Source organism: Ursus maritimus, unplaced genomic scaffold, assembly GCF_017311325.1.
Source record: "Ursus maritimus isolate PB19 unplaced genomic scaffold, ASM1731132v1 scaffold_9, whole genome shotgun sequence".
Taxonomy (NCBI): Eukaryota; Metazoa; Chordata; class Mammalia; order Carnivora; family Ursidae; genus Ursus; species Ursus maritimus.
In genome coordinates this window covers 69707802-69734252 of record NW_024427107.1, presented here as the reverse complement: position 1 = coordinate 69734252, position 26451 = coordinate 69707802, and the positions used below count along the sequence as shown (strand labels likewise).

The 26451-nt window shown below is 46.1% G+C and overlaps 1 protein-coding gene across 3 annotated transcripts in view; it reads left to right on the top strand.

Annotated features, from left to right (window-relative positions):
• The window catches only part of ASAP1 (ArfGAP with SH3 domain, ankyrin repeat and PH domain 1), a 339203-nt gene that overhangs the window by 66224 nt on the left and 246528 nt on the right, over positions 1-26451 (top strand). For all 3 annotated transcript variants that reach the window (XM_040625648.1, XM_008689380.2, XM_008689378.2), the window contains exon 3: positions 9030-9156. In XM_040625648.1, the coding sequence (XP_040481582.1) occupies positions 9030-9156 (127 nt within the window). The remainder of the gene's footprint in view (positions 1-9029; positions 9157-26451) is intronic.

Sequence of the window (26451 nt, the reverse complement as noted above, 5' to 3'; positions counted from 1 at the left end):
TTATAGGATGCTATTCTCCTAGGATCCAAGAGTTTCTGCCCCAGGCTCCTGGTTTTAACTATAAGGAAAAGGAGGCCAAAGGAGGTGAAATGATTTGGCTCTGGAAAAGGAGCCAGCCTCCCTGGCATTCCATGTTCCTTCTCAATGCCAAAGTCATAAATAGCTGTCATTTATCAAAGTTTTCTTCTTGAGTGGTGTTTCAGATGATCAGCAGCTTTGAAAAGTGCTCATAAAAATAGGTCTAACCGGGCTTTGGGCAAATCAGAGAGCTAGCCATACATGAAACGACCTTTTTTTTTTTTTTTTTGGACTTTATATTCATAGGTCACATATTTGAAATCCATATTTATTTCTGTTTGAATTCCTTGAACATTTCATCAGTTGTGCTGAGAACTTGTGTCTATGCCTACATATGAGGACAGGGGTTGTCTTGTGTATCTTCTTGGCTCCCAAAGCGTCTAGCATAGGACCTGTTTAGAATACAAGTGGTGATACTTGTAGCTAACATTTATTGATCATTTTCTATACGCCAGGCACTGTGCTAAGCATCTTGCAAGGATTATCTCGGTTATACCTTCCAACAACCTTATGAGAGAAAGATCTTCTCATTATCCTCCTTTTAAAGGTAAAGAAATTGACGTTAAATACTTTGCCTAAGGCTAACACATCCTGTCAAGTGGCAGACTGGGGACTTGAACTCGGGTCATCTGAATCCAGATCATGCATGTATGACTTAACTCTTACAAAGGGGTTCTTAAGGAAGGGAGAATAGGATGGAAGGAGGTAGAAGGCCCATCTGCTGACATTGATTGCCCTCCCACTCCCTGGTTTACCTGGCTTTGGAGAGAAGGAAAGAAAAGAAAAGGGACAAGAGAATAAAAACTGAAGGAGGACTACCACTCGGGTCCTGCAGTGTACTCACAATCTTCTTGCTCAAAATTAGGGGTGTCAGTTTACTGACCTTGGGCTAGATTTTGTACAGTTACAGTTTTTAAATAGTAGGCAAATGTCTATAAGCATTCCTTGATACTGTGATGCAAGGGCGAGCAGAGTCTCTTCTTGCAGGGGGGTTTCAGGTATTTTTCTGAAGAGACGGTCTTTAATCCCTTCTTTGAAATATAACTGGGAAAGGTGGAGGAATAGGAGACCCTTGGGAACCAGGAGACCTGGGATCTGGCCCTGGTTTCCCACAAACCTTCCAAGGAACTGGCTCTGATAATCTGTGATGATGTTCAATGATGAAAGCGACTCTGAGAACCTGGATTCCTCCCACACCCCTGTCGTTTGTTCGTTCGTTCATTCATTCATTCATTCATTCTTCTCTTCACTTATTCAGTGAGCATCTCTCAAGCATCTAGGGCTCTGGGATTGTCCTAGTGAATAGAAAATCCCCTGCTCTCAAGGAGCTCACTGTCTTGTTGGAGAAATACAAACAGTTGAAAAATGGTGCCATAGAAAAGGGTCATAAAAGAGTCATGTTCTCAGTCTTGAGACAGCACAGAAATGGGCATGAGTGTGATGAAGTCTAAACAGAAAACAAAACACATTCATAGAAAGAAAGAGAGAGAGAAAGAAAGAAAGAAAAGAAAGAAAGAAGGAAAGAAAGAGAGAGAGAAAGGAAGGAAGGAAGAAAGGAAGGAAACCTGGATGTTCTGTAGTTCTCATTTTTCAGGCTAATGTTTCTTTTTCAGAAATAAACTAAGATTTAAAATCGCTCACTCCAGTAGATTGCAAGTTTTTAGGAATCCCATATAACAGCACAATTTTTCTTCACTGGAGGTTGTTTTACTCGTGTTAGAAATGATGTAGTTCATAAAAGGGAGCCAGTTCAATCCAGAACACATTTATTGGGGGCCCCCAGGGGACCTGAACTAGGCAGTGTCTTCTGTGGGGAGAAGCCTGCAGGGTTCACATTCAGACTGGCTGTGAACAGTAGTTCTTCACTGATTACCCTTTGACCTTGGCGGCTTGTGCATGTCGCTGAGATCTGTTGGCAGAAAGTATGGTACTGTGTGAGGCTCCTGAAGAAATTCCAGGAGATGGTGCTTGGAAAATACCAAGTCTGGGCCTCCAGGAACCTCGGGGATGTAGGCGATACAGAGAAGGATAGATTCGGTCCCCTAGTGCCCTCAGGGATTGACAGTCTGGGAATTTTGTACTGCAGGAAAATCAGTAGGAAGATCTGAGTTCTGAGCTGAGCCCTGCCACCCAGAGAGCTGCTTGTCACTGGGAAAGTTGTTTCTCTGTGTGCCTTGAGTCTGAATCCCTTCCAGCGACGCCCGCATCCTCCATTGCTTATGCAGAGCGAGAAAAGCTATCTTGCAGACATCCACGGGAAGATTAGTCTCAGCTGGAGGGATGGGCAAGGGGGGTGCTTTCCAGACCAGCCAAGCTTGCATTTGAGTTGGGTTTGTAATGAGTTCCCCAGGATAAAAGATAACCCGTAGACTCTATGTGAAAGAAAATTATCCTGGGGCTACGGAGCCACTGTCTTGGATGAGCTTGTGGTGCAAGGTGGCTAATTACATGGACTGTGAAATCAGACTGGTCAGTCTTGCTCCACCACTTGCAAGGTGACCTCTAGGCTTCAGGTTTCCCCCTTGTATAAAATGGGGAGAATACGAGTGCCTGCTCTATAGGATTGCTCCGGGTATTCAGTGAGGTCACGCCTGCAATGACGCAGAATAGTGCAGGGCATATAAGAAGCCACCAGTTGTTAGTTGATGTGATTTCACAGGACAGACAGAAATCTGCTCCTGAGTTGATTCAGGGGATGTTTATACTGTGAGTCTTCAAGTTCCAGCACTCCACCTGACTCTTTCGTTCTCTCCATCAGAAGGAACAGTCAGGGAACAGGGAGGTGGAAGACAGAGTAGTTTTTTTGTCTCCAAATAAACCATATTCTCCTCTTTACTTCCTGAGGAACACTTGAGCGGTTTACTTGGAGTATTTAAATTAAGTACATTTGGGACTAGAATAGGCTTTTTATTTATTTATTTTTTTATTACATAAAATTACATGAGTGTACTTGGGAAGCACTCATACAAGGCACATGACAAAAGCAGTCTTTATTTAGCTTAGGGAGAATTCGGCAACAGGAGCCTAGCAGTAAAACACAGGCAATCAAATGCATCCCTCCCTCCTCCTGCCCCCCCCCACCCTTACCCTGCAGCGCTTTCCTCTCTTCCAGCACTTCATTAAGATGACAGATAACGAATTCATAAGTTATCAGGTAAAATGAAGAAATAGGAATACTTTCTCTGTTTGCCTGGGCTGGGAGAAATATCTTAACAGAGTAGCACTATGCGAGGTAGAGTCAAGAGACCAAGTTTGCAGGCTGTGGCAAAAGCCTTGGGTGTAGTCTCCCAGGCTCAGGGATCTTAACTTGCAGTGAGATTTCCTTGTGTCTCAGTTTCCATTATATACTTCCACATCAGGACTGTTGTATGAATGAATTTAGAGGCTGGATAGGAGCTCAGAAATGGTATTCTGTACCTCAGTAGCCACAGGTCTCTCTCGGGTAAATCTGGGATAATTATACTTACTTTATAAAGTTGTCATGAAGTTTAAAAAACGATATGTGGAGGGATGCCTGGGTAGCTCAGTCGATTAAACATCTGACTCTTGATTTCAGTTCAGGTTGTGATCTCAGGGTCTGGGATGGAGCCCCGTGTCTGTCCAGTGTCTGGCCTCTGCTCTCAGTGGGGAGTCTGCTTAAGATTCTCTCTCTCCCTTTGCCCCTCCTCCGCTCAGCTCTCCCTCTCTCTAAAATAAATAAATAAATCTTAAATAAAAAGAGGGATATGTGTGTCCAAAATTCTAATTCTATTCACTTAGCAAAGTGTCTGGTACATAGCAGGTCTCTGTTTCTTTTCTTTCTTTTTCTTCTCTTTTTTTTTGGAAGGACTATCAGAATTTATATCTCCAGATAAGGTTTTCAGTATTCCCATATTATCTGAAAGGTATTGTCTACTATGATATCTCAGATCTTGATAAGCACTTTATGTGACCTAGTTCATTGAATCCTCAGAGCACTAACACAGTTACTATCATTGCTCCCATTTTTCAGATGTGAAAACTGAGACCCGGAAAAGTGAATTACTTCAACAAGGTCTTATAGCTGCTATGTGGCAGAGATGTGAGCCCAAGTCTTTCTTAGCTAGAATTCACGCTCCTGCAAAATAAATAAATTCCTGAAAACTAAGTAAACTCAAATGAAATTCATGCAGCTTATAACTCATGCTCTGCAAAATAAATGTCCTGTTCTATCCTCTAGAAGTTGCCTTGCTTTGAATGTCCTTCTTTATAGGAACTGTGTTCCAGGAAAATGAGGCTTTTATTTTATGGCCTTAACTCATTTCTGATCCTGATTAGTATTCATTCTATTGGACTCTAGATACTGGTTATTTACTTCTAAAGCCCAAAGCCATCACTAATGGATTTGACCTCACAAAGGATGCTTATCAAGAATACCTTAGGTCTCTGAAGAGGATTCCCAAATCTGAGATCTCATACTGTGGGAATTGCTATGCGGCCTCCCCCTTCCCCCTCTTTTTTCCTCCTCCAGGTGACTAATTTAGAGATATATCTGAGTCCTGGAATGAAAAGAGGTATATTTATAGTCATACTTCACATAAAAAGCAAGTTCAAAGGGAACTAACATTGGTTGATTATTCACTATGCGTCAACCTCTTTATCCACATCCCCTCAATTTATTTCCCCTAACAACCTGTGGTGTAGTTTTATTATTGGGCTAACTTTGCAGATGAGAAGACAAGGCTGATAACCAACAGAATAGAGATTCTAACCCTGTTTCACATAACATAAAGCGTATTCTCTCCCAACCCTATTGTCCCTGTCCCATGAAGGCACTGGGAGCTTTTGAAGAATGCCGTACGTTCCATCCCATCATGTTGGGAGGCTGGCTGGCGCTGTTGTTCTTGCTCCCAGAGAGCACCCCAAACTCCCCACCCCACTCTTCCATCCCTGGTACATTATTGGCCATCTTGCAAATGCACCCCCTTGGTTGTTAGGTAGGGGGGCTGGAGTGAAGCCAATTGCCTGATGACGGTAGGGTCAATAGTGCCATCGCCGTCCATGAGAATAAGCCACCCCTCTTCTTATTAAAGCATGCTGCAAGGACTGTCTTACCCCAGTCAGCAGCGCTCAGAGTAGGAAACTGCATGAGGAGCTTGAGGGTACTCAACTGTCTTGATGGGGATGATGATAACGACAAAGGTGACACGTGCTTCATACAAAGCCGGCGGGCACACAGGTATACGTATACGTGTGTGTTTCCTGGCTCTGCAAAGGATGATGTCGATTTCCGAGCAGCTCCACACAAAGAAATCCAGCGTTTTAAGTGTTGCCTACATCAGACTCTATTCACTTTGAGATATCCAGGAATGGTTTTCAGGCTATTTGAGAAGATGAGAGGTGCAGACGGCTTGCACCGGGACATGGTTTCACATTTAGAGAGGATTATGGCCCAGGAACCCCAGAAATTGTGGGTAGAGGTGTGAACCTTTGAAATTCTAATTGCAGACCAGTCTGAGGAGGTATATACTTACCGGGGCACAATATCTCATTGTTCACATATTCCTTTCCTGGCCAGAGGAGATGGGGAGGAGGAGCAGTAGAAAATAATCTCCAAGTGAAACTGAAACAATTGATGGCAGCATTTTGAGCTCTCCGGTGAATTCCGTCACGAAAGAAATCCCTGGTTGTTTACCATTGCAGCTAGCTTAGCTTCTCGTAATAAACTTCATTTCTTGCGTTGTAGAGCTGGGGGTGTAGAGAGACTCCGCTCCAGCTGGGAGGGATCTGTGTGGTCATTTTGGCACACCCACCCCTTTATTTTACAAGTGATGGCACTAAGGCCCAAGGTGACAGCATCAGCTATTAGGAGAGAAAGCTCAGGAATCCAGGGCTCTGGGAACGGAGGCAATTATTCACTGACTCTAGGCTTTTCATAACAGCTCATATTTATCAAGTGTTTATATATGTCATACATACAGGATGGAAGGAGTGACCAACCCAATGGAGGTGACAGGCGTTAGATGACTTGCAATACAGAGAACAGAATAAATACAAAATCAAAGTCAAAACTGATTTCCAGCCTAGAGGAAGTCCTTCTTGGAGTGGACGGAAGTCTGAGTGCTGGGTGTTATACTCAACTGCTCCATGGGAAAGCACAGGGTTACTGAGGTCAGAGAGCTTAATTAGCCCAAGCTAATAGGAGCCATATTTGCTCCAAGTCCCAGAACTTGCCTGATGCAGGATGACTCAGTGAGTATGTGGAAAAAGAGTTAAGATTTTCTCCTGAGTGGCTCATACTCCAAAAGCTCATTTTCTGTCAACCACTGCACATGAGCAAGTGACCTCCAGGAGCTGGTCTTCAACTGCCTGCTGTTGCCATGTGGCTAACTCCCCAGAACCTCAACCTTGGTGTGTCCCAAACTAACCTTGGTGTTTTTTAGATTTATTTATTTGAGAGAGGAGCAGGGACAGGGCAGGAGGAGACCGTCTTCAGGCAGACTCCATACTGAGTGTGGAGCCTGATGCAGGGCTCCATCTCACAACCTGTGAGATCATGACCTGAGCCGAAACCAAGAGTTGGGTGCTTAACCGATTGAGCCATCCAGGCGCCCCCCCCCAAAACAAAGTTTTAAAGTGCTAATGAGGAGAAAGTGAGTGCCTGTTTATTTACTTCCATATTTTTTAGAATGCCTCTCAACGTTCATTTCTCAGCCCTTTACTTTGCCAGAGAAAAATCTTTATTCACATACGCTGCCTTATGAACTTCTTCCTATAGTTAGCTGAAACCCTTGCCTTCCTGACATCGATGAGCGCTTTGCTGGAGGCACGGTGCTGGTTTCGAAGGGTCAACACAGGTAGACAAAACTCCTCAAACTCATTTCATAATGGCTTTCCTGTGCACAAAGTACTTTCTCCTCCATTATTATTTAACACCCTCATGGGGTCGGTTCATCTTCATGTGAGCCAACTGAAGGCCAAGATCCCGTAGCCAAGAGGATGTCTCTGGGACTCAGCCTCTTCTTCTCTTTTCTGTTGAAGATGTCACCTGTCAGAGAGGCCTTCTCTGAACATTCCTTATACTGTGACACCTCCATCACTTTTTTTTTTTTTAAGATTTTAATTATTTGATAGAGCACGAGCAGGTGAGAGGGGCAGAGGGAGAGGGAGAGGCAGGCTCCCCACTGAGCAGAGAGCCGGATGCCGGACTCCATCCCAGGACTCTAGGATCATGACCTGAGCTGAAGGCAGCCACTCAACTGACTGAGCCACCTGGCTGTCCCCCTCCATCACTTTCTTACTTTATATGTACTCCACGTTATATCACATGATTTGTTGGTTGTCTATTTCCCTACTAGAAGGGAAGCTCCTGAGAGCTAGGACATTGTCATGACTGAATCTCCAGGGCATGTAGTAGACCCTTTGTAAATATTTGCTGACAGCAAGGTGATGCATTTTCATTTAACCAGCTCTTGGCGACTTCTCTATGCCAGGCCGATGCTAGACAAGGTCCCTGCCTTGGGGCACTCCATTGTCCTTGTGGGTAAGGACAAGGGAATGGACAGTTAACCACACCAGATGGCAGGAATTCAATCCTAGGGGGAGGCCACAGGGCCAGCCTTACGCCCTAAAGGGGTGCTTTTGGAGAGGAGTTTATAGGACTGCTCCTATTGGCTTCAATTACAGGGATCCTGGGAAGCTTCCCAAGGGCCTAGCTTTCTTCTTTTCTTTTTAAAACCAATTTTATCCACAATCAGCGGTGAGAAATTAAATGGATTCTTTGGACTGAGTGAGCTAGTTAAAATAGCCATCTGCCAGGACCAAGGAGTGAGCAATCTGTTGGTACTTTCTCTGCTTAAATTTGGCATCTGCTGAGCTTTGTACACCACTTGCACCTCCGGAAATGCCTTTTGCACTCGTGACCCTCGTGTGTCCTGCGGGTTAAAAAAAACTTACAGTGCAAATGCAAGATTAGAAAATTGTTAAAAAAAAAAAAAAAAAAAGCTAAAATCCTTTCATTTGTCTTAGCATTTTAGCAACCTAGGCAAACTGCACAGAACTCGCCTTCCAAGGATGGTGAGCGCCCTGCATCGGGACCGAGGGCGGGAGCCAGGCGAGCGCGCGACCGGACTCCAGGCCGCTCCTCACTCCCGGCCCCGAGGCCGCCCCTGCGCCCGCGCCCCCTTAGCTCTGCCCGCGGCCCTCGCAGTAGGAGGCGGCTCTCCCGGCCTCGCTTCCTGCACCCACTCGGGACTAAAAAAGAACGCGCATAACTTTTTTTGGTCCCTCTTCTCGCAGAACGCAGGCGTAACAAGCTCGCTGAAGTAACCGCTCCGGGGGCGGCGCCGGGTCGCAAGCTTCCGGAGCCCCGCACGCCGTGCGGTCCCCAACCGGGCGCCCGCGTCGGAACGCGGCCTGGGAGGCGGCGCGGGGGCGGGAGCGGGGGCGGGGCGCGGGCGGAGGCGGGGCGGGGGTGGCCGGGGGCGGGGCGCGGGGGGCCGGGGCGGGGCGGCCGGCGGCGCGTGCGCAGAGCACTTCCTTGTTTGTCCCCGTGACTGTAGCGGGAGCGCCGCCTGCCCGCAGCCAGCCCGCCCGCCCGCGAGAGTGTGCGCTCAGTCAGTCGGTGTCCTCGCCGCCGCCTGTCAGAGCGTCTCAGGGGGCAGCGCCGGCCGACCCGAGCCCCGCGTAGCGCCGCGCCCCCTCCCTCGCCGCCGGCATGAGCACAGGGAGGCGGGTCCCCGAGAGCCCTCTGCCTCGCGCGCGGCTCGGAGTTTGAAGGGCCCCGCGCCGAGCGCTGCCGCTGCCGCCGCCGCCGCCGCCCCCCGCTCCGCCCGCTCTTTCTCCCGCCGCCGCCGGGGACAGGAGCCGCGCCAGGCCCGGCGCCGGGTGGCAGGCTGCGCGGGGCGTTCATGAGCCTCCGGGCGGCCCGCGGCCCCGGGAGCCTGCGCCGTGACTCACTCCCCGCCCCCGCTTGTGTCTCGCCCCCCCGGCAGGATGCCGGACCAGATCTCCGTCTCCGAGTTCATCACCGAGACCACCGAGGACTACAACTCGCCCACCACGTCCAGCTTCACCACGCGGCTGCACAACTGCAGGAACACCGTCACGCTGCTGGAGGAGGTAGGTCGGGGCCGGTGCGCCCCACCGGGGACCCCGACCCGTCCGCGGGGACGCCTCAATGCCCCAGCTGGCAGCCGTTGCCTCGCAGTTGAAATGTCTGCATTTCTGAGCGGGGAGGAAAGGGATGTCGGGGGCTGGGGCAGCCACACCCCCTCTGGGATCCCCACCCCCACTCCCAGGTGAAGAGGGGACTTAAGATGTGCAGCCCCTTGCCCCATTTGCCGGGGCATTAACTCCCCGGGGGCTGGAGGATTGAGCGAGCTCCTGACACCCTTAGGAAAAAGAAGAGGGAAGTCCTCTCCCTATCTTGGACCCTTCGTGGGTGCAATAGAGTCTGCTAGGCTCTTTCCACATCCTTCTGAGCCTGTCATAACCCGCGAAGTAAGTGGTGTCAGGCCCCAGAGAGCAGAGGGAGACGAAGCAACGTGGCCAAGGTCACCAGCAAGGGACTGGGAGATGGTCAGTGAATGCCTGTCTCCGTAGCCAGGCTGTGCCAGGCAGGCTTAGCTGCATAGGCAATGGCCGGCGAATAAAACCCCAAAGGGATGAGAGCAAACTTAGGCTGGGATTGCTTCTACCCCAGGATTCTTCCCCATCCAGTCCCCAGTGCCTAAACCCTGGGTGGAAAGAGAGATGTGTGCAGACAGGTCCCCACCCGGCTTCCTGCGCCGGAGGGTTTGGTTCTGCCCAGGCTGCTGCGCCAGCAGGACTTGCCCGCAGGGCACTCATAAGCTGTGAAGGGAGACCTGAGGCTGCCGGGAAGAGCTGGCCAGAACGGGAAAAGGGGGGGCCTGAGACTGCAGAAGAACAGCTCCCCTTATCTAGAGCCTTCAGAGAAGCATTGTGGGTGTCCTGGGCAGGGCCAAGGGCAGAGCGATTTCCTTTACAATTTAAGTGAATTTAGTGATAGGGCAGGGTGGGTAGGTAAGGAGGAACCCACAAGCCCGAGAGCTGCGAAAGCCTCTGAACCTCAATAAAAATAGGACATTTGCCTTGGAACTCTGCACCATCTGTAAGTGCCATAAAGCACCACTCCCCTCCGAACAAGCCAAGCCTATTTCAACTGAAAAAGACAGCATTCGGGGAACTTAGGAAGGCAGATCGTTTTCCTGGGGTGGATTATCCTGTGGTTGGTTTATTTGAGGTTTGGGGAGCTCTTTCTGATATCGGCTCACCACAGCCAGCTCTCTGTAATATTGAGAAGCTTGGGCTTCTGTGGGAAACTGCTCTTGGTACAAGCTTTGCTACTCACTCTTCAGGCCAGGTTACATGCAGAATTGGTACTCCGAAGCCCAAGGTCCTAAATTTTAGGAGGGGAGAAATTTCTTTTCGTGCTGGATCCTATCTTGCCCATCTGGTGCAGTGAATTAGTCAACATTTTATGCCAGTTGAGGATGCTTCTAGAGTTCTCTATGAAGTTAATGTTGGGTTATTGAACTGAATTTTGAAATTCATTTGGAGAAATACCAGCTATGTTTGTTGAAAGCCAGAGGTAAATGGAGTTTTGGGGGGAAGGGGGTGTCTTTGTGACTTGTCATTCTGTTGCATTAGCCTGACATTCAGTGTCTGGGAATACTCGGAATTGCCAGGCGTTCAACCTCATGATGGGTCTGTCCTTCACTTAATAGTGATAAATTGGAACATGCTGATATAGGAGCATTTTGCATCCTTTTTGTGTACTAATTGTGTATGTCTCCTGAAGGATGTGACATTGATTAGACTGCGTGGTTATTTTCCTTCTAGATAAGTTCTTCAGTGCCTGCTAATAGAGCTGTCAGTTATTTTAACTTTACCTTTCGGCCCATTTAGATAGTGTTACTGTATTCTGTTTGTGTGGGGTGTGATAAGGGTAAGTAGCTGATAATGCTGTTTGTAGGGGTATATGCCTGTATTTTGCAGCAACAGGAGAGGATAGGGTTAATGTTAATTATGTGCAGCTGCTCTTAATCTTAGTTTGAAGTAACTAAATTTAAACCTGAATGCAACAGATACATTTTTTTTTTTAGTAAGGAATACTATTCTGCAGGGTTAGGTTGAAAGATAGATCCAATCATTATACAAATGTGGTCACCTATGAATTTGAGGAGGAATCAGAATCAGGCTAGAAGTTCAAAAGTGTCATTTAGAGTATGTTGATAATACGCTCTCAAAAACATTACAGTAAATGTTTCAGTCAGAATGACACAATAATTTTGTAATTGTTTCTCTGAACTTCAGGATAGTACTGGTCAAGGAGTCATTGCCCTAATCTGCGTTTTTAACTCTTGAATCATAGGCCATGAAGTTGGACTCATGAATGATGGCCTTTTGCATAAATGTGAAATATACCTGTTAGTTTCTTACTGATACGTAACCACCAAGTCGCATTTTTATTTTTTCCCCCTAAGTTTGCATATATGGAAGGGACACATTGTTATAAATATCTTAAGTGGATCAGAATTCAGTTCTTAAAAAAATATGGGGCTTAAGGTTATTACCCTCAAAATGTAAGAAGAAGTTTTGGAGCAAACCACAAAATCTTGTTGGCATATGCTTCACAAGTGAGATACTTGGAAACTTTAAAAATGCTGTTTGTGTTACTTTGTGGTTATTCTTAGGAATAGGGTTTTTGGGTACTTTTTCAGTGATGTGGAAACTCAGGAATAGGAATTCATTTGGGCAGTTTGGAATTCTTTTTAAAAATTTGTTTTCTAGTTCCAGTTATTAAATGCCTTCCTGTTTATTTACAAGCTTCCCCCGCCCTTTGGGTTCCTAATCAACCTATAGAAGTCTCAACTAAAAAATTGTAGCTCTCCAAGCTTGGAACCCTAAATTAACCCACACTCCCTCTTTTGGTATGTCCCGTTGGCAAAGACTGCTTTGCGTGTGTTGGTGCTTTTATTTTAAATCTCTCTGTGAGGAGCACTGTAGGAAGTGGGTCAGAAATGTATAGTATCAAGAGGCAGAGTTTGCTTCTGGGGTTCACCTTTGGGGCCGGAGGGTCCCACAGAACCATGGGAGTTACAGCTAGGCTGGCACACAGTGAGTGGCTGCCTTTGGGAGGCAGGAATAGATTAACTGCCTGGGTTTCATCCTGATGTCTTAGTGTTTTCCAAGCAAAAAGGCAGTGTTTTGCTTAATCAGCAGAGCACACTGACGTGTGCCATTTTACTCGTGACCATTTGGAAATTATGAGTAAGTGACTAGGAGACTGGGTGAAGACAGAGTTTTGCTGAGAAAGGAAGGGAAGCAGGCATTCCAGGATCATGGTGCAGGGAGATAATAGGAGAGACTTTCCACTTAAAGGCTTAGACTGGTCAATACTTAGTGCTTGGTGAAAGGGAGGGTTGGTGTGATAAATAACGTTTGCTTGGTTATTTAATATTGGGCCAGCCCTCTATCTTTTGTGATGATGGAGGAGGCATATCCTGCCCATTTATTGAATGACTGCTCAGTGCCAGGCCTGTTGGAGGCACACGGCACACATGATCACATTTAAGCCTTGTGTGAGCTTTATGGAGGAGGGACAGTTGTTATCTCCATTTTACAGAGAAGAAAATTGAGGCCTAGAGAGATGAAGTGATTTGTCCCCAAGGTCACATAGCTAGTAAGTCAGTGGAATTAGGAAATCCTTAAACAATTAAGACATAAAACAGATGTTCTAAATGTCTACAAGGACATATTTCAGTGGCTTTGTGAGAATATAAGAGGCTTCGCTTTTCATTGTACCTTCTAATTTTGATCTCATGAAACAGAGGTGCCTAAGTTTCTAAGTGGCTTAGTTTTTCTTCGTGTTCACATTCCAGGAGTTCTTAATGGTAATACTTGAATACATTTCTTTTTTTTTTCCCCCTGTGCTTTCAAAGACTTGGGATATGGTTTTTCAGATTTAGGTGTGGGAACTTATTTGGGCATAATCTAGGAATAGCATTCACCGAAAGCATTTTTGGGGAGCACCTGCTCTAGGGTATTGCAGTTGTTGTCTAGATTGTGTTATGGAGGAAGTAATGGTGTTTGAGAAGGAGGTAAGTAGGGCTGTCATTTTTAACAGGGAAGAAAGGGGCAGTTCGCAGGTGGGGGAAATGATATTAGGACATTCACCCCAGTAATGCAAAGTGAATCACTCAAATTACCATCAAGTCAGTATACAAATTGTCCAGTGCCCAACAGTGTGTTAGGCCCTGGGGATACTAAGATGATCAACCCTGCCATTAAGAAGTGCACCGTCTCAAAGTTTTCTCAGAGGAACTGACAATCAAGTGTGGGTCTTGCATTAGAAGTTCACTTGTTTTAACATATACACATGATGTGCTTAGTCCTTCCTGAGGCCATAGAAATATTTGAAGAATGAAGAAACGGATGAAGGTGTGGAATGCAGATCCATTATCCAGGCCTCTTTCACAGTAACTGTAGTTACCAGTTGTTAGTGTTCCTACTATGTCCAGGCCCTATACATACTATTACTTAATGCTTACGTGTGCCCTATTATTATGTTTGACCCATCTTCTCACAGTTGAATCTTTTGCCCAAGGGCACACACATAGTAAGTAGTAGATTTGGGCATGAATCCCATTTCTATAACATCCCTGTGTATGCTAGTCAGACTTCTTCTGTATGTGTTTCTTCACCCTCCAAGGAAGCTTTAATTTTTACTCACGTTCATTTGGACGTCATCTTCTATGCTGATGACAAGAAGTCATTAGTCTTTGATAAATGCTTTTAGGTTCTCCAGTGTTATCTGTGGAATCTCACACATGGGGGCTCTGTTGAAGTCTGAGCTCATTCATCATCTCCAAGTGTTCTAGAATGCAGTTGCATTACTTCTCTTCAGTTTTGAGAGCCAGTGAACTAAGCATCAAGTGCTAGTTTATGTAGCAGCTGCTCAAGTTGGTTATGGTCTTAAGTAAAAGTAAATTTCAGGCAGAGTTTAGATAAAATCAGGGTTAGTCTTATGCATTGTTTGGGGTCAAAATAATATGCTTTCTTTGTCCCTAACCTCTTGAAGATAAAACAACAAAACATGAATACGTCTTCCCTTGATGCTGCTATCTTACACAGAGTTTGGGCGCTGTGGTCCCACCTTTGATCCATTTCAGTGGTACTGAGGGTGAGTTTTCTCTGGACATAAGCAGCAAAGATCAGTGAATGAAGAATAAATTTATTTGCCTGCAGAAGCAATGAGAGAAGGAAACTTCCTTTATGTACCAGAACTCATGCTTTTTCTAGAACAGGGCTCAAACTGTTAGCCAGGTATTCCAAGCTAATGCTGTTTGCCTTTTATATACATCTTTAGGGTTCAAAAAACATTTTCGGTGTGTGCTATCTAATAAAACAGCTTTGTAGTAGCTTCCTTATCATTCTTCTAATGTGCATAAATTAAGTCTCAGAGAGGGAAATTACTCGACCAAGGTAACACAAAATCTCTGGATCTAAAATCCTTTTGTTTCTTCTGTATTTCACTGTCTGTTGTGCTTCCTGTCTGCTAGTTTTTTGTTTTGTTTTTTGTCTTTAAGGGCCCATAAAAATGATATCTACTGATTTTTCTTATCCCTACTTGATTTCTAGTGCCAGAGATAAAGAGTTTGGGGTAGAGAAGAAAAAGGGAAAGACAAAGACCGCTCCTTTTCCGTGTTCTTCAAAGACCTCTTGTTGGATTGCTCTCGAAATCTCTACTGTTTGTAGTTAGAGACCGTGCTGCCAACAGTCCTCCCTGGGCTCAGCAGAAGTGGAAAAGGCCCAGTGGCTTCCAGCTCTCCCCTGGCATACTTAGTCTGGGACTGTTGACCAGCCTGTCTTTGCCTGCAAGCTGCCCACCGTCCTGGCCAAAGAACCACTGCTCTTGGTTGGGGTTGCTGCAGGACTCTGGCTGTCTGCCTCTGGCTTCCTGGTCGTCCGTAGTCCTGCCTTTGTGCTGGGTGCTGGGAATCACTAGACATCAGAGTCTAATGGAGCTTGGAGAAAGTCTAGTCTGGTGCTTCCCAGCCTAGGAGCCTGATCTCTGAGGGGCCCATGAAAGTGGTGATGGGAGTCTAATCATCACTTGCAGTATTTCGGAAAAATTAATAGACGCCTTAATAAGGTGGTTCAGCATACCTCTCATGCCAACTCATTTTGGTTTTGGTTGAAATATATCAGCTCAGTGGTGTAGCACTGATGATCTTCTGCTGATCAGACGCTTGGATTGCCTGTTAGAGATTCCTACAGTTGGGAAGCCAGATATGATCTCAGTCCTGTGATTGGTTTGCTAGAAGAACCTTCGAGTTTTGTATCCCCGTGGGAGAAAGCTCAGGAGGGATGAGGACCCACATAGACCTAGTTTTCGTCCTGTTTTGGAGACTGAAGCCTAAGATGGGAAGGAAATGGGGCAAAGATTTGAATTCAGGTCTCTCAGCTTCGAGCCCAGGCTCTTTGTACTGTGCTCTCTAAAAGGGCTATAGAGGCTGTTTGCACATGGTGGTGGGTTTCTCTCTAAAACTTGCTTCCAGGTCAGAGGAGTGGAGAGTAAACCTGAATTTAGGAACCTGGTCTTGCTAGCCAGTCTGCTAGTGTAAATTTTGGTCTCACAACATATGCTGTGAGGCCACAGCAGCCTTCCCTGATGCTAAGTTAAGAGGCTTTCATCAGAAGCGTTGTGGTCCTGGATGTCCAAACACTACCCAGACTTTTGCCTTTATGTCTGTGAGTCAAGGGAGCCTCAAGAGAGGTGGTTTCCATTTATGTAACCTAGTCATTTGGGGGCTAGAGTCAGACATTGGCCTCAGCCATTCCCACATGTAGTAGTTAAACATGAGTAAGTGATGGGCTAGAGACCACTTTGCATCTGAGCCTCAGTTTCCTCATTTGTTTAAAAAAATGGCATTGATTTGAGTGTTAAAGGAGATAGTACATGTGAGGCAGTCATCACATGACTTCATTACTGGTAAAATGTGGCCTGATGAATGTCAAGGTCTGACCAGTCAGATTAGTCAGCCTTCCTTTTATGGGGCGGGGAGGAAGGAGGTGAGAGGCATTCCTTCATAGGGAGATGGGCAGAGTTCTCTCCACTGTGAACCAGTGGCAACACTTGGGTTCCCTTACCTAGGTTAATTGCAGCCCTATTATATTGGAGTCTGTGTCAGGCAAGTTACTGAACCTTGCTATGTCTCAGTTCCCTCGTGGGGATCGTACCTCCCTCTTAGGATAGTGCCTGCCATGGTAAGTGCTCCAGAAATAATTATTCTTCTTATCTTCATGCTGCTGCTGTTCATTATTATTGGATTAAACCCTTGAATGTGTAGTTGAGAGGACAAGACTTGGTCGACTCATTTCAGGACAGTGGGTGATAAAGAGGTCAGATGACAGAGCCAGCTGTGTGCCTTGGAGGAACCGGATGGTAGAAGTGCAGATGGGACTGGAGGGAGGACTAGGGCAACACTAACACTTGCACCATGGTCAAAGCCAGCTTCATCTGAAGGAGACCGACAGCTCAGTTTTACTCTGTGCTCAGCTGTTGGTGGGTGCTACTCTGAAGTCAGGGAACCACTGACCACTGCTGCCTCCGCTGACCCAGACCAGCCTGATGGGCTCTACTGGCACAGCCTCGCCGTCTGTGCTTCCTTTGGCCTTGCCGATTCTTTTCTGTTTCCTCCCTCCCCCCATTTTCCCTCCATTGGTGCATCAAAGCCAGGACAGTGCTGCCCCATTTGATTTTTGCTGAGGCTTTGGGGTAAGGAGCCACTTTCTCTGTTACATAATAAATGCAGGTATCTGATTCTGGTCATTGGTGGGGAGGTGCTGGGGGAAGGAAGCATTTATGCCTTGGTTCTGACTGGGACAGAGCGTGGCAGCTGATTACAGCTTGAAGCTCTGAGACCACAAGGAATTCTATTTTGGTTTGGAGGCAGGCGCCTTAAAGTGAAAAGGACTTATCCTTGGATTTACATTTCTCTGTGTCTCCTTGCTTCTTTTCAGTGTCAGTAAGATGAGTTTTGTGAGGCAGGAGTTCGGTCAGATCTGGAGGCACTTGACCCCACTTGGTCTTAACAGAATCTGAGAATTCACAGGTTCTTCCAGCCCAGAGCCCATCCTGAGCAGCCCTGTGTCGAGCTGCTGTTGGTGGTCACTTATGTAAGAACTGAATTTTAATGCTGAGACTGTGGTGTAATTTTCCCCAGAGAACTGGAATATATGTCCCTTTGATAAGACAGCACCCAATTCAGCCGCCCAGAAGCCAGAAAAACGAAACCAGAACCTCAGGCACCCGTGACTGCATTTTGGTACCAACTGCTAAGTCAAGCTGGATCATCCCTTTCACCGCCACATGTGCTTTGGATGAAGAACAGACGCTCTCCCAAGCCCTTTTATTATTAATACAGCTTGGATACCTTGTATTTCTGTAGCATTATGCTCAAGGGCAAGAGCAAGGAGGGCCATGTCCCCAGTGCCCAGCTTAGCACCTGACCTGATGACTGTATAATAAAATAAATTTGACAGGGCTGGAAAAGGCCTTTAGAGACCATCTGGTTCAACTCCTCTTTTCTAGGGATGATGAAATTAGGTTCTTCTGTTGTAAGTAACAGATTCCATCTCCCCTCAACAAAACAAAGTACGGCTAGTTCAAGCACAATGAGGACTTGCTTTAAGGACTCCTGGGGCTGTTCCCTGGCACACAAGGAGCAAGAATGGTAGGAAATGTGGAGATTCTCTTCTGGGCAGATGGCAGAGGATGGCAGGCCAGGCCCTACCTGCCCCCTCACTCCAGTGCCCCCCACACCAGCTGAGTCTCTATGGCTGATTCACATATCTAGAAGGATTGGACTGGTCCAGCTTGGGTCAGGATACCACCACTAGTCCAGTCAGCTTTGGCTAGGTTTCTGGGGTTACCTGATGGATAGGTCTAAGGCCTCACCTTCATCAAGGACTGGGTGTGATAGCGATCCTCTGAGCAGGGCTAAGAGGGTAGGGAAGCTCCCTCTTTGTACACCCAGATCACACAGCAAAGCTGGGACTAAGATCCAGATCTTCTAGCCCCACTGTCTTCGTCCTTCGTTAGCGTGAGAACAAAATGGAGACCACAGCACCTCACAGGGTTATCAAGAGAACCAGTGGGGAAGGTAAGGCAGCTACATGCCTGGCATCCCAGCGAAACCGGGAAGATGTTTACTTCTCTGCCCTCCCCTCTGCAAACCTCACCTCCCCTTGACCCTTCTGCAGTGTATTCATTCGGGACATTTTGAAGGGCTGTGGTCAGAGCACTGTGCTGCCTAGTTGTAGCTCTCCTGATGTGGTCAAGAAAGACCAACATTCCACACAGGGTGTGGGTAGAGAAAAAACACCCCATTGCCGTTTAAATCCACGGTGATGACATGGTGCTCAAAAAATAATCCTCCATAGATACCCAGGATGGATGGAAGACTGCACAGCAGCCAAGCTCTGGGAACTTTCTGGTTTGATGGGCCTGCTCCAGTGTTAAGTAACAGAACTGCATACAGGTCTGACCAGGGCTGACAGCTTTCCTTCCATTAAGTGGCTTCTTCACTGACGAGTTACACACACAGTAAAATTCAAGCATCTTCATTGTTTTGAAACTTGGGAGTCTTCCTCTGTGTTTCATTAATCATTTTTTTATGAAGTCCATTTCCTTTTCTTTGTAATGTTTATTCATGTTAATAGCACTTACATAAAATTAGGTATTCCTTATTTCCACAAAGTGCAAATCAAAATGAGCATTCACTGCTGGCCCAGCCGCTGCTGCTGCTTTCATACTGGTAATATTTCTCATAGCAATGCACGTGAATGCACTGCGTCCCGGTAAATAAGATGGTGCCAAGTCACATAATGCCATCACTGCCCCAAGGTGTCCGCGTTTTGTGTGTAAGAGTTTGAACAAATTCAGAATCTGCGAACACTACAATGAAGCACCTACCCTGTGCTCGGTGCTCTGAGGGATGTCCTACATACATCATCTCCCTCAGTCCTTCCAGCAGCTCCTCGGGGATGGGTCCTGTTTCCCCATTTTACAGATGACAAGCTAGGCTTAGAAAGGATTCAGCCCAATCCAAGCTCTTTCTACCTCCAACTTGTTCTCAAGAGAAAATGTTTTGTATTATGAAGGGAATGCTAATGAAATAGAACAGTCAGGAAATAGGCTTCAGCTGAAGCTTGAGATATTGAGGTTAGTTGAATAAGAACTTCCTGACAGGGTAGAATACCAACTGGATGGCCATGGAAATAGCATATTTCCCTCTGATTTTAGGACAATTTTGTCGTTGATTGGCTAATGAGCTAAATTATGTACTTACTTTCATACATGTCTTCACTTTTAGTAGATTGTAGATACCTTGGGGCCAGGGATCCCCCTCCCTTTCTTTACCTAGTTGGCACTCAGAAATTTGACAAAAATAAGATTATAGTAAAGCTATTTGATTTATAATTGCTGAGGCAGATCTGGTAAAGGTTTTCCAAATATTGCTATCGACCTCTGTACTTTAGTTAAGTGGCTACTGATTGCATAGAGCAATTGGAAAAACCCTCCATTACCAAGTTTCCTGAAGGTTGTGCCACAGATTGATGGCAGACCTGGATGCTGAGCCAGATTCGTGGTCTGTCCTTTTGGGGTCTGCCACCTGCAGGCTTTCGTGGGGTCAGTGAGTTCAGTAACAGCGATTGCTCTCGCTTTTTGAGTTCCCAGCTCTGTACTGGGCTCTTTACCTGTGTTATTTCTCACCTTCACATTGCCCAGCTAGCGCATGATGGAGCCAGGAATCAGACCTAAGTGCGTGGGGCTCCATAGCCCACACCTTCCCTCGGCCATGCAGCCTCAGTTTGTGGTGAGTTAGCAGCAAAGTGCAGGGGAGTGGCAGCGAGTCAGGTTGGCATTTCCTGTCTTAGTGGAAACAAACACACATACACACACAAACAAGACACGCTTCTGCCAGTGGAAAAGGAAAGCATTTTCCCCTTACTTGTTTCCTTTGAGTGGGAGGCATTTAAATTTAGATAATTTACATCCCTCATCGGGGCAGCCAATTCATGATGTGGTATCAGAGGGATTAATGAGTGAATTGGTATGTTCAGAAAGAGTTGACCTCTCTGATTTTTCTTTGAGTGGCAAGTAGTGAATCATATGATTTAATGAGCAGTTGTTCTCTGCGTGTACTCTCCAGCATTTTTGTACTCTGTTAACCGTTTTCCAAGTACTTTCTTATGTGTTGTCTCATTTCATGCACACAACACTGTTAGGCAACAGAGGCACCTTTTCCTCATTTGTGAGACGAGAAAACAGAGGCTCAGAAAGTTAAAATGATTTGTCATTGGTCACAGGACTGAAAAAGCATGCTGAGGCTGAGCTCTGTTACCAGCCTCCTGTTTCTGAAAGAGACAGGCATACATGGTGGGAGATGTTTTGTCAAGTAATTTTTAACTGAAAGAATACCTTTTGAATAAAAAAGAAAACAACATAGATTTTACTATTTGCTTTATTAGATTCCCCTCTGGGTACACACACATATATCTTTTATAGTCCTTTTTTTTTTTTTTTTCCTCAGTAGCTCAGTCCATCAAGTGGATTTTTGCTTTGTTTCTATTTTAGTTTGTTGGTTTTTTAACTTTTACACCTGTGCAAAAGCAGAGAGGCTGGTGTGAATCTCCACATAGCTGTCACCCAGCTTCACTGTGATCTGCTCTTGGTTTTCATGTTTATCTTCACCCCCGATTTTTAAAATCAATCCTAGATACCGTTTTATTTCATTCCTACATATCCTAAAAGATAAGGACTTGGGGAGGAGCAGGGAAGAACCACATTACCATTATTACATCTGCAGAAAAGATCATTTCCTCAAGGTCATTACATATTCAGCGTTCAAAGTGATTTCTCCCCCTTTAAATGGTTTGGTCAAATCAGGATCCAAATGAAATCCATATGAAATTGGCTGGTAGATATTTAACATTTCTTTTCTTCTCTGGGTACCCTTTCCTTTTCCCCTCTTGCAGTGTTTTGCTGAAGAACTGGGTGGTTTGTCCTGTAGAGTTTCCCAGATTTTGATAATGGTGATTGCATCTCTCTGGTGTCATTTAGCATGTGCTGCAATCTATTCTTGACATACTTTTGTTCCTTCCTCATGGCTTTTTCATAGTAAAGAACAAAAGGAATGCATTCCCTTTGTAGAAAACTAGGGAAAAGCATAAAAAAGAAAATGTAAAAGGCCATAATGCCACCAGCTGGAGATAGCCACTTCCATCACTTTAGCTGTTTCTTCCAGATCACTGTATCTTGCTTATTTTCATTTAACACACCATGAGCATTTCCCCATATCATTAAAAAGTCTTCAGTAACATTTTATAAGCCATGTCATTTTGTACTAATGGTATTTCCCTCCTTCCCTCAAGTTGCCCCCACTGAGGAGTTTGTGTGTTTTAGACAGTTGTCTCAGCAGTTGCCTCAAAGGAGGACCCACTGTTGAAGAGAAAACAGTGGATATTTGTATCTGTCATTATCTGCACAGGTGTTGATAGAGTCCTAGAAGTAGAATTACCAGGTCAAAAGCCAGGTCTGTTCATAAATTTCTGAAACACTTGTCGTGTTGCCACAACCCCCCAGGAAGGTGGTCTGGGTCATGTTACACTCCTAGCCCTGTGCAGTCTGTGAAAGAGCTTTTCTCCACACACACACAGCTTTGAGTGAGGCCTTGACCTGAAAGTTTCTCCAAAAAAAACCAGTGGGCTTTTGGTGTGCTGTTGCCCTCATTTGTGTGTCGTGTGCCAATGTCATTGGTCATGTGAGTTGAGTGAAGAGAAATAGCGAGTGTGGGTGTTCTCAAGCTGTCTGCTTAGTGGAGTGGACAGCTGAGAGCCATTGTCCTCTCGGTGTTGTGGGGAAGTGGGCAGCTCGACCTTACCGGCCCACCAGCCCCTTCACAGTGACTTCTTGGCCCTGTATGGCCCCTCTGCCGAGATTCCTGCTTACCAGGGAAATAAGTTTGTGGGTTCAGAAATACAGAAATAGCATTCACTGTGGAAAGGGGCATGAGTAGAGGACCAGACAGGGAGTCCGGCTCGTGACCAGGCTGTTACCTAGCCACAGAGAGCTCCTCTCCTTGCTCCCTGGCTGCTTCCACAGTTTTTCTTCCCTTTATTAACTCCCAGGACCATTTCTCCAGTTGAGAGACTTTTTTGGGTTAGTAAGTATCTTTTGCAGACCTAAGTACTGCCACAGCCTTCATACCTGGATGTGAGTTAGCTGGATTGTTTTCTACCGAATGGTTGGCTGAGAAGTAGGGAGGGGGAGGGTGCTCCTCCAGAAGTGAGGTGAGCCTGCGGGGGCTTTGGGGTCAGGGCTTTGGGAGCAGCCTGGAGGAAGGAGGCTCTGGAGGAGAAGGTGCCAAAAGCAACTTTAACTTGTCTTTTCTGAGAGTTGGCACAGAAATTTTTAAAAGCCGGGTTGTATTTCACTTTTCTCCTTGAGATGGCCCTTGGCTAGGGAGCCCCATCACTTTGTCGTGTGACTTTGGTGCATTGTAGGTTTGTAAGGAGGTTTTCCTGGGCAAACCTGGAAACTCAGTCACGACTTTTCAGTTCCAGACGTTTCAGAGAGGCCTGTTCTTAAGTCTGAAATTGCCTCAGAACGTGTCAGGTGTCTGCTTCCCTGGCAAGTCCAAGAAGCGTCTTTCTGGATTATTTTTCTCAGAGGGATTTCAGCATAGAGTGGACTTCTTTAAGTCAGGGTCTACTCTGATAGAATGTGCTGGGTTCCCTGTTAAGTACTTTACATGTGATATCTTATAAAATCCTCAGAGCATTGGGAAAGTAAACAGTATTAACTTCACTTTTTCAGATGAGAAAATTGAGCCTAGAGAGAGAGTGACTTGACCTGAGTGTACATTCAGTGGGGGAAGCTGGAGTTTGTGTTTCTGAGGCCCAGGGTCTTTGCATCCCTGCCCATTTGGTACCCTTCTTCATCCTCCTGGCCCTTTAAGACTTCTTGCTTCCTCTTAGGGTCCCACCCTATCGTGATTGCCCTGCCTGAGGACCTGTATCTTCCTTACCAAAGTCTGCTTTTAGGTAACTCCCCTGGAAGAAAATGTCCCTGATGATTCACCTAAAGACATTAATGTGATAAGGCACGATAGCAGCTCTCCCCTCCCAGAGCTTTCCGTGCTTCTCACAGCGCGTGATGCCCTGACCCAGCAGCATGGTGGGCTTCCAGGCATTGGGGGCGGGGGCTCCTGGGAGGTAGTTCTCGGTGTTGAGCATGGGCATCCCCTCACAGCTGACGGTGTCGCTGACTATCTCTCCCTGTATGTCAGTCCAGTGAACCATTAGAAGCAGTGTCAAATGAAAGACACGGCATAATTTAATCTTTGCCTCAGCCTTAGGAGGTGGGTTCTCAGGTTCCTGTTCTACAGATGGTGGAAACAGAGACTCGGAGAGGTGCCAAGTTCTCGACTGCTCTGCTGACACTTCTTACCTAGGATCTCACTGCTGCTTGGTCAAGTCTGCTTCTGGTGCTAGACGCTGTACGCACTTCGCCCAGGCTTCCTCTCGCAAGCATGAGTAATGGACGGGAGCCTGACATTGTGACACTTGAATCATATATCCATTTTGGGGAGCAGCGTGGCCTTCTTGGTGCCCTGCGCCTACCCAGGCATGCTGTGGGTGGTGGGCGTGCTTTCCTCTGGAGTTGTCAGTTGAGAGCTTAGTATCGATTTCACTTCCTGGTGTTAACACATCATGTCACTAGATCACTTGACTTAGTGACTTAGCTTAATCTGTTAGCACCCCCCCCAACCATGTGGCATTACTAAATCATACTAAATATTGGTTTTTTTAAAAACCCCCAAAGCAAAAGCAAAAAAAAAAAACCCACTCTGGAACAGCCCCCTTCCAAAATAACCAAACCTAGTATTTCACATAAAGCCTTCTGGAAAATTTCAGCATTCATTGTGGTGATTGGGCCGTGTTAAGCTTTCAGGAGCCATTGTAATATTATAGTAGCCACAATTTATTAAGCTTCTCTTTGGAGCCTAGATAAGATTCGTGAATGCCCCACTGCACCTCTGGTATGTGGGAGAGCTAATTTTCAAACCAGTCCTGTTGGACCCACAGCCTATTCGAAGGAAAGTAGGCCTGGAATTGGAAACATTTTAAATTCATTGTTTAAAAATATGTGTACATTTTATGCATTGAGTACAAGAGTATGAATACCAAAAATATCAGTTATCAGATATTTAATTTTTGCTTGTGCCCTTTCTCCTGGAAACATTATAGTATGAAGAGAAAGAGAGATTTGCTCCACACCCAGCATAAATTGTTACCCAGAGTGAGTTAATTTGTGTTTATTTCTGAAGCAGTAGTGGTCTCTTCCTGAGGGCCTAACCTCGCCTGACTCTTGTAGGCTAAGTTGCTAAGTTAGTTTGTCTTCTGCCTCTCGGGGAAGACGGGGTGGCTTTTCATTTCCTGGAAAGTTCCCCCTTTGCCTTGCAGCCACTCATTTTTTTCTCACGACTACGTGATGATTGGAAAATAGTCCATTGTTTGGGGTCACTCCCATCTCCAGCCTTTTCTTCATGTAGAGTCCACTACGTTGAGATGCTGGTTCCAAGCCTGTGGAATTACTGCTGAGGACAGGACTTTGTTGTATCCGTTTGTGAGTTTCCAAAGCCGAGGTCAATAGAATGAGCCCCGTTTGAATGAATGCACACCCACACGGACACGCGGACCTTGAAGATTTTAGGGCAAGGTGAACCTGACTGTATGTGGAAGAATTGAGGATAAGGAGAGTCTGGGAGAATTATTATCTGTAGGACTAACCAGGAGCTGGAAGGAATTTCAAGACTTGTAGGAGTTCAGGGGAATCATTGTAATCTGGGCATTTTAGAGCCAGAAGTAGTAGCCTTAGAAATCATGGTAGTCAGCCACCTCATTTTCCCAATCATTAAGATTTCTTGTCAGCCTCGAGTTTGTAGCCACTGCCCACTTCAGGGCACAGAACCAGACTGGTCTCTTTAAATTAGTGCTTTTATTGATTTAAACACTTACTGATTATCGTGTTGCATTTTGTTTTAAGCAATTGATTTTGTTTCATGTTTGGACCCTGAGAAGGTTTTGTCAGGAAGGAAAAACAATTTTTAAAATTCTAGACATCAGTCAGCTACAACACCGTTTACCAGTGGGAGAGGATTGCCCCACGCGGAGCCTTGTGGTAGCCCCGCTTCCCAGGTCTGCTCCTCCCTCCTCCCCACTTCCCATTCTTGGTAGTTATGTCTCCTCTGGCCCCCTTGCTCTACTCAAGATCACGTGTAAATTTGCTGGCTCTAAAAACTTGCTCTCGACAGAGACCTAAATTGTCCACATCTTTTCCAAGGCACAGTCCTTTAACAGCTGAACAGATGCCCAGATCTTCTGTGTGTACAGCACCTTACAGTTTACAAAGAATTTCTGTGTGTGTTATCTTCCTTTGTGAGGTACCAGTGAAGAAACAGTAGCTCAGAGAAAGTAACTTGCTTAAAAGCTCACAGAGCGTGAGTGCCGGTTAAATAATGGCTCCTGGTGAGGTGACTCGAGTGCTTCTGGCTTTTTCCTTGACAAAGACCATATTTTTCCTTTAAAAGCCTCCGTGATGAAAAGGTACTCTGTCTTTATTTGTTAAGCTTACCTCGAACTCCTTGAACTTCATTTCCCACTCTGTCCTCAGATGGGGAAATTAGTGCTCCTTAGTACTTGGCTCTTTTGTCCCTGCCCCCACCCTGAGAGTTTGCTTTTCAGGCCAGCAGCCCCAGTTCTGGACCAGGCACCCCGCAGTAGGAGCCCAGCAACAGCTGTCCTGGGGGAGATTGTCAAGGAGGTCTGTGGTCTGTTGGAGCTGCGGGCTGGAACAGTGCCACACAGGTGGGCATGACCGACTGAAGTCACTGGAGGAGGTGCAGAATGTTTGCTGGGGGGCTCTGGGGAAAAAGGCATATGGGAATCATTGGGATAATGTTCTTAGAGGAGGGACCCCCCTCTTTATTTGTTGGACGCACATCTTTGTTGCTCCTGCTGGCTATTCTTTGTTGGACCTTTGGTACAGAGTACTTCATTTGAGCAGCTAATTTTTATTAAGCGCTTGCTGTGTCACATACTCTTCTAAGTTAACTGCATCCGCTTGTTTAAACCTCACAGCCACCATAAGAGGTAGGTACCGTTCCACGTGTGCCACTGCCACTTACTAACTCTGATGTTTTGGGCAAGATGCTTAACGTCTCTGTGCCCGAGGCGCCTGCTGCCAGCATCACCTGTGAACGTGTGCTTTCTTAGCTGTAGTATGTGTACTGTCCTATTGCGTGGGGCTGTTGTGAGGGG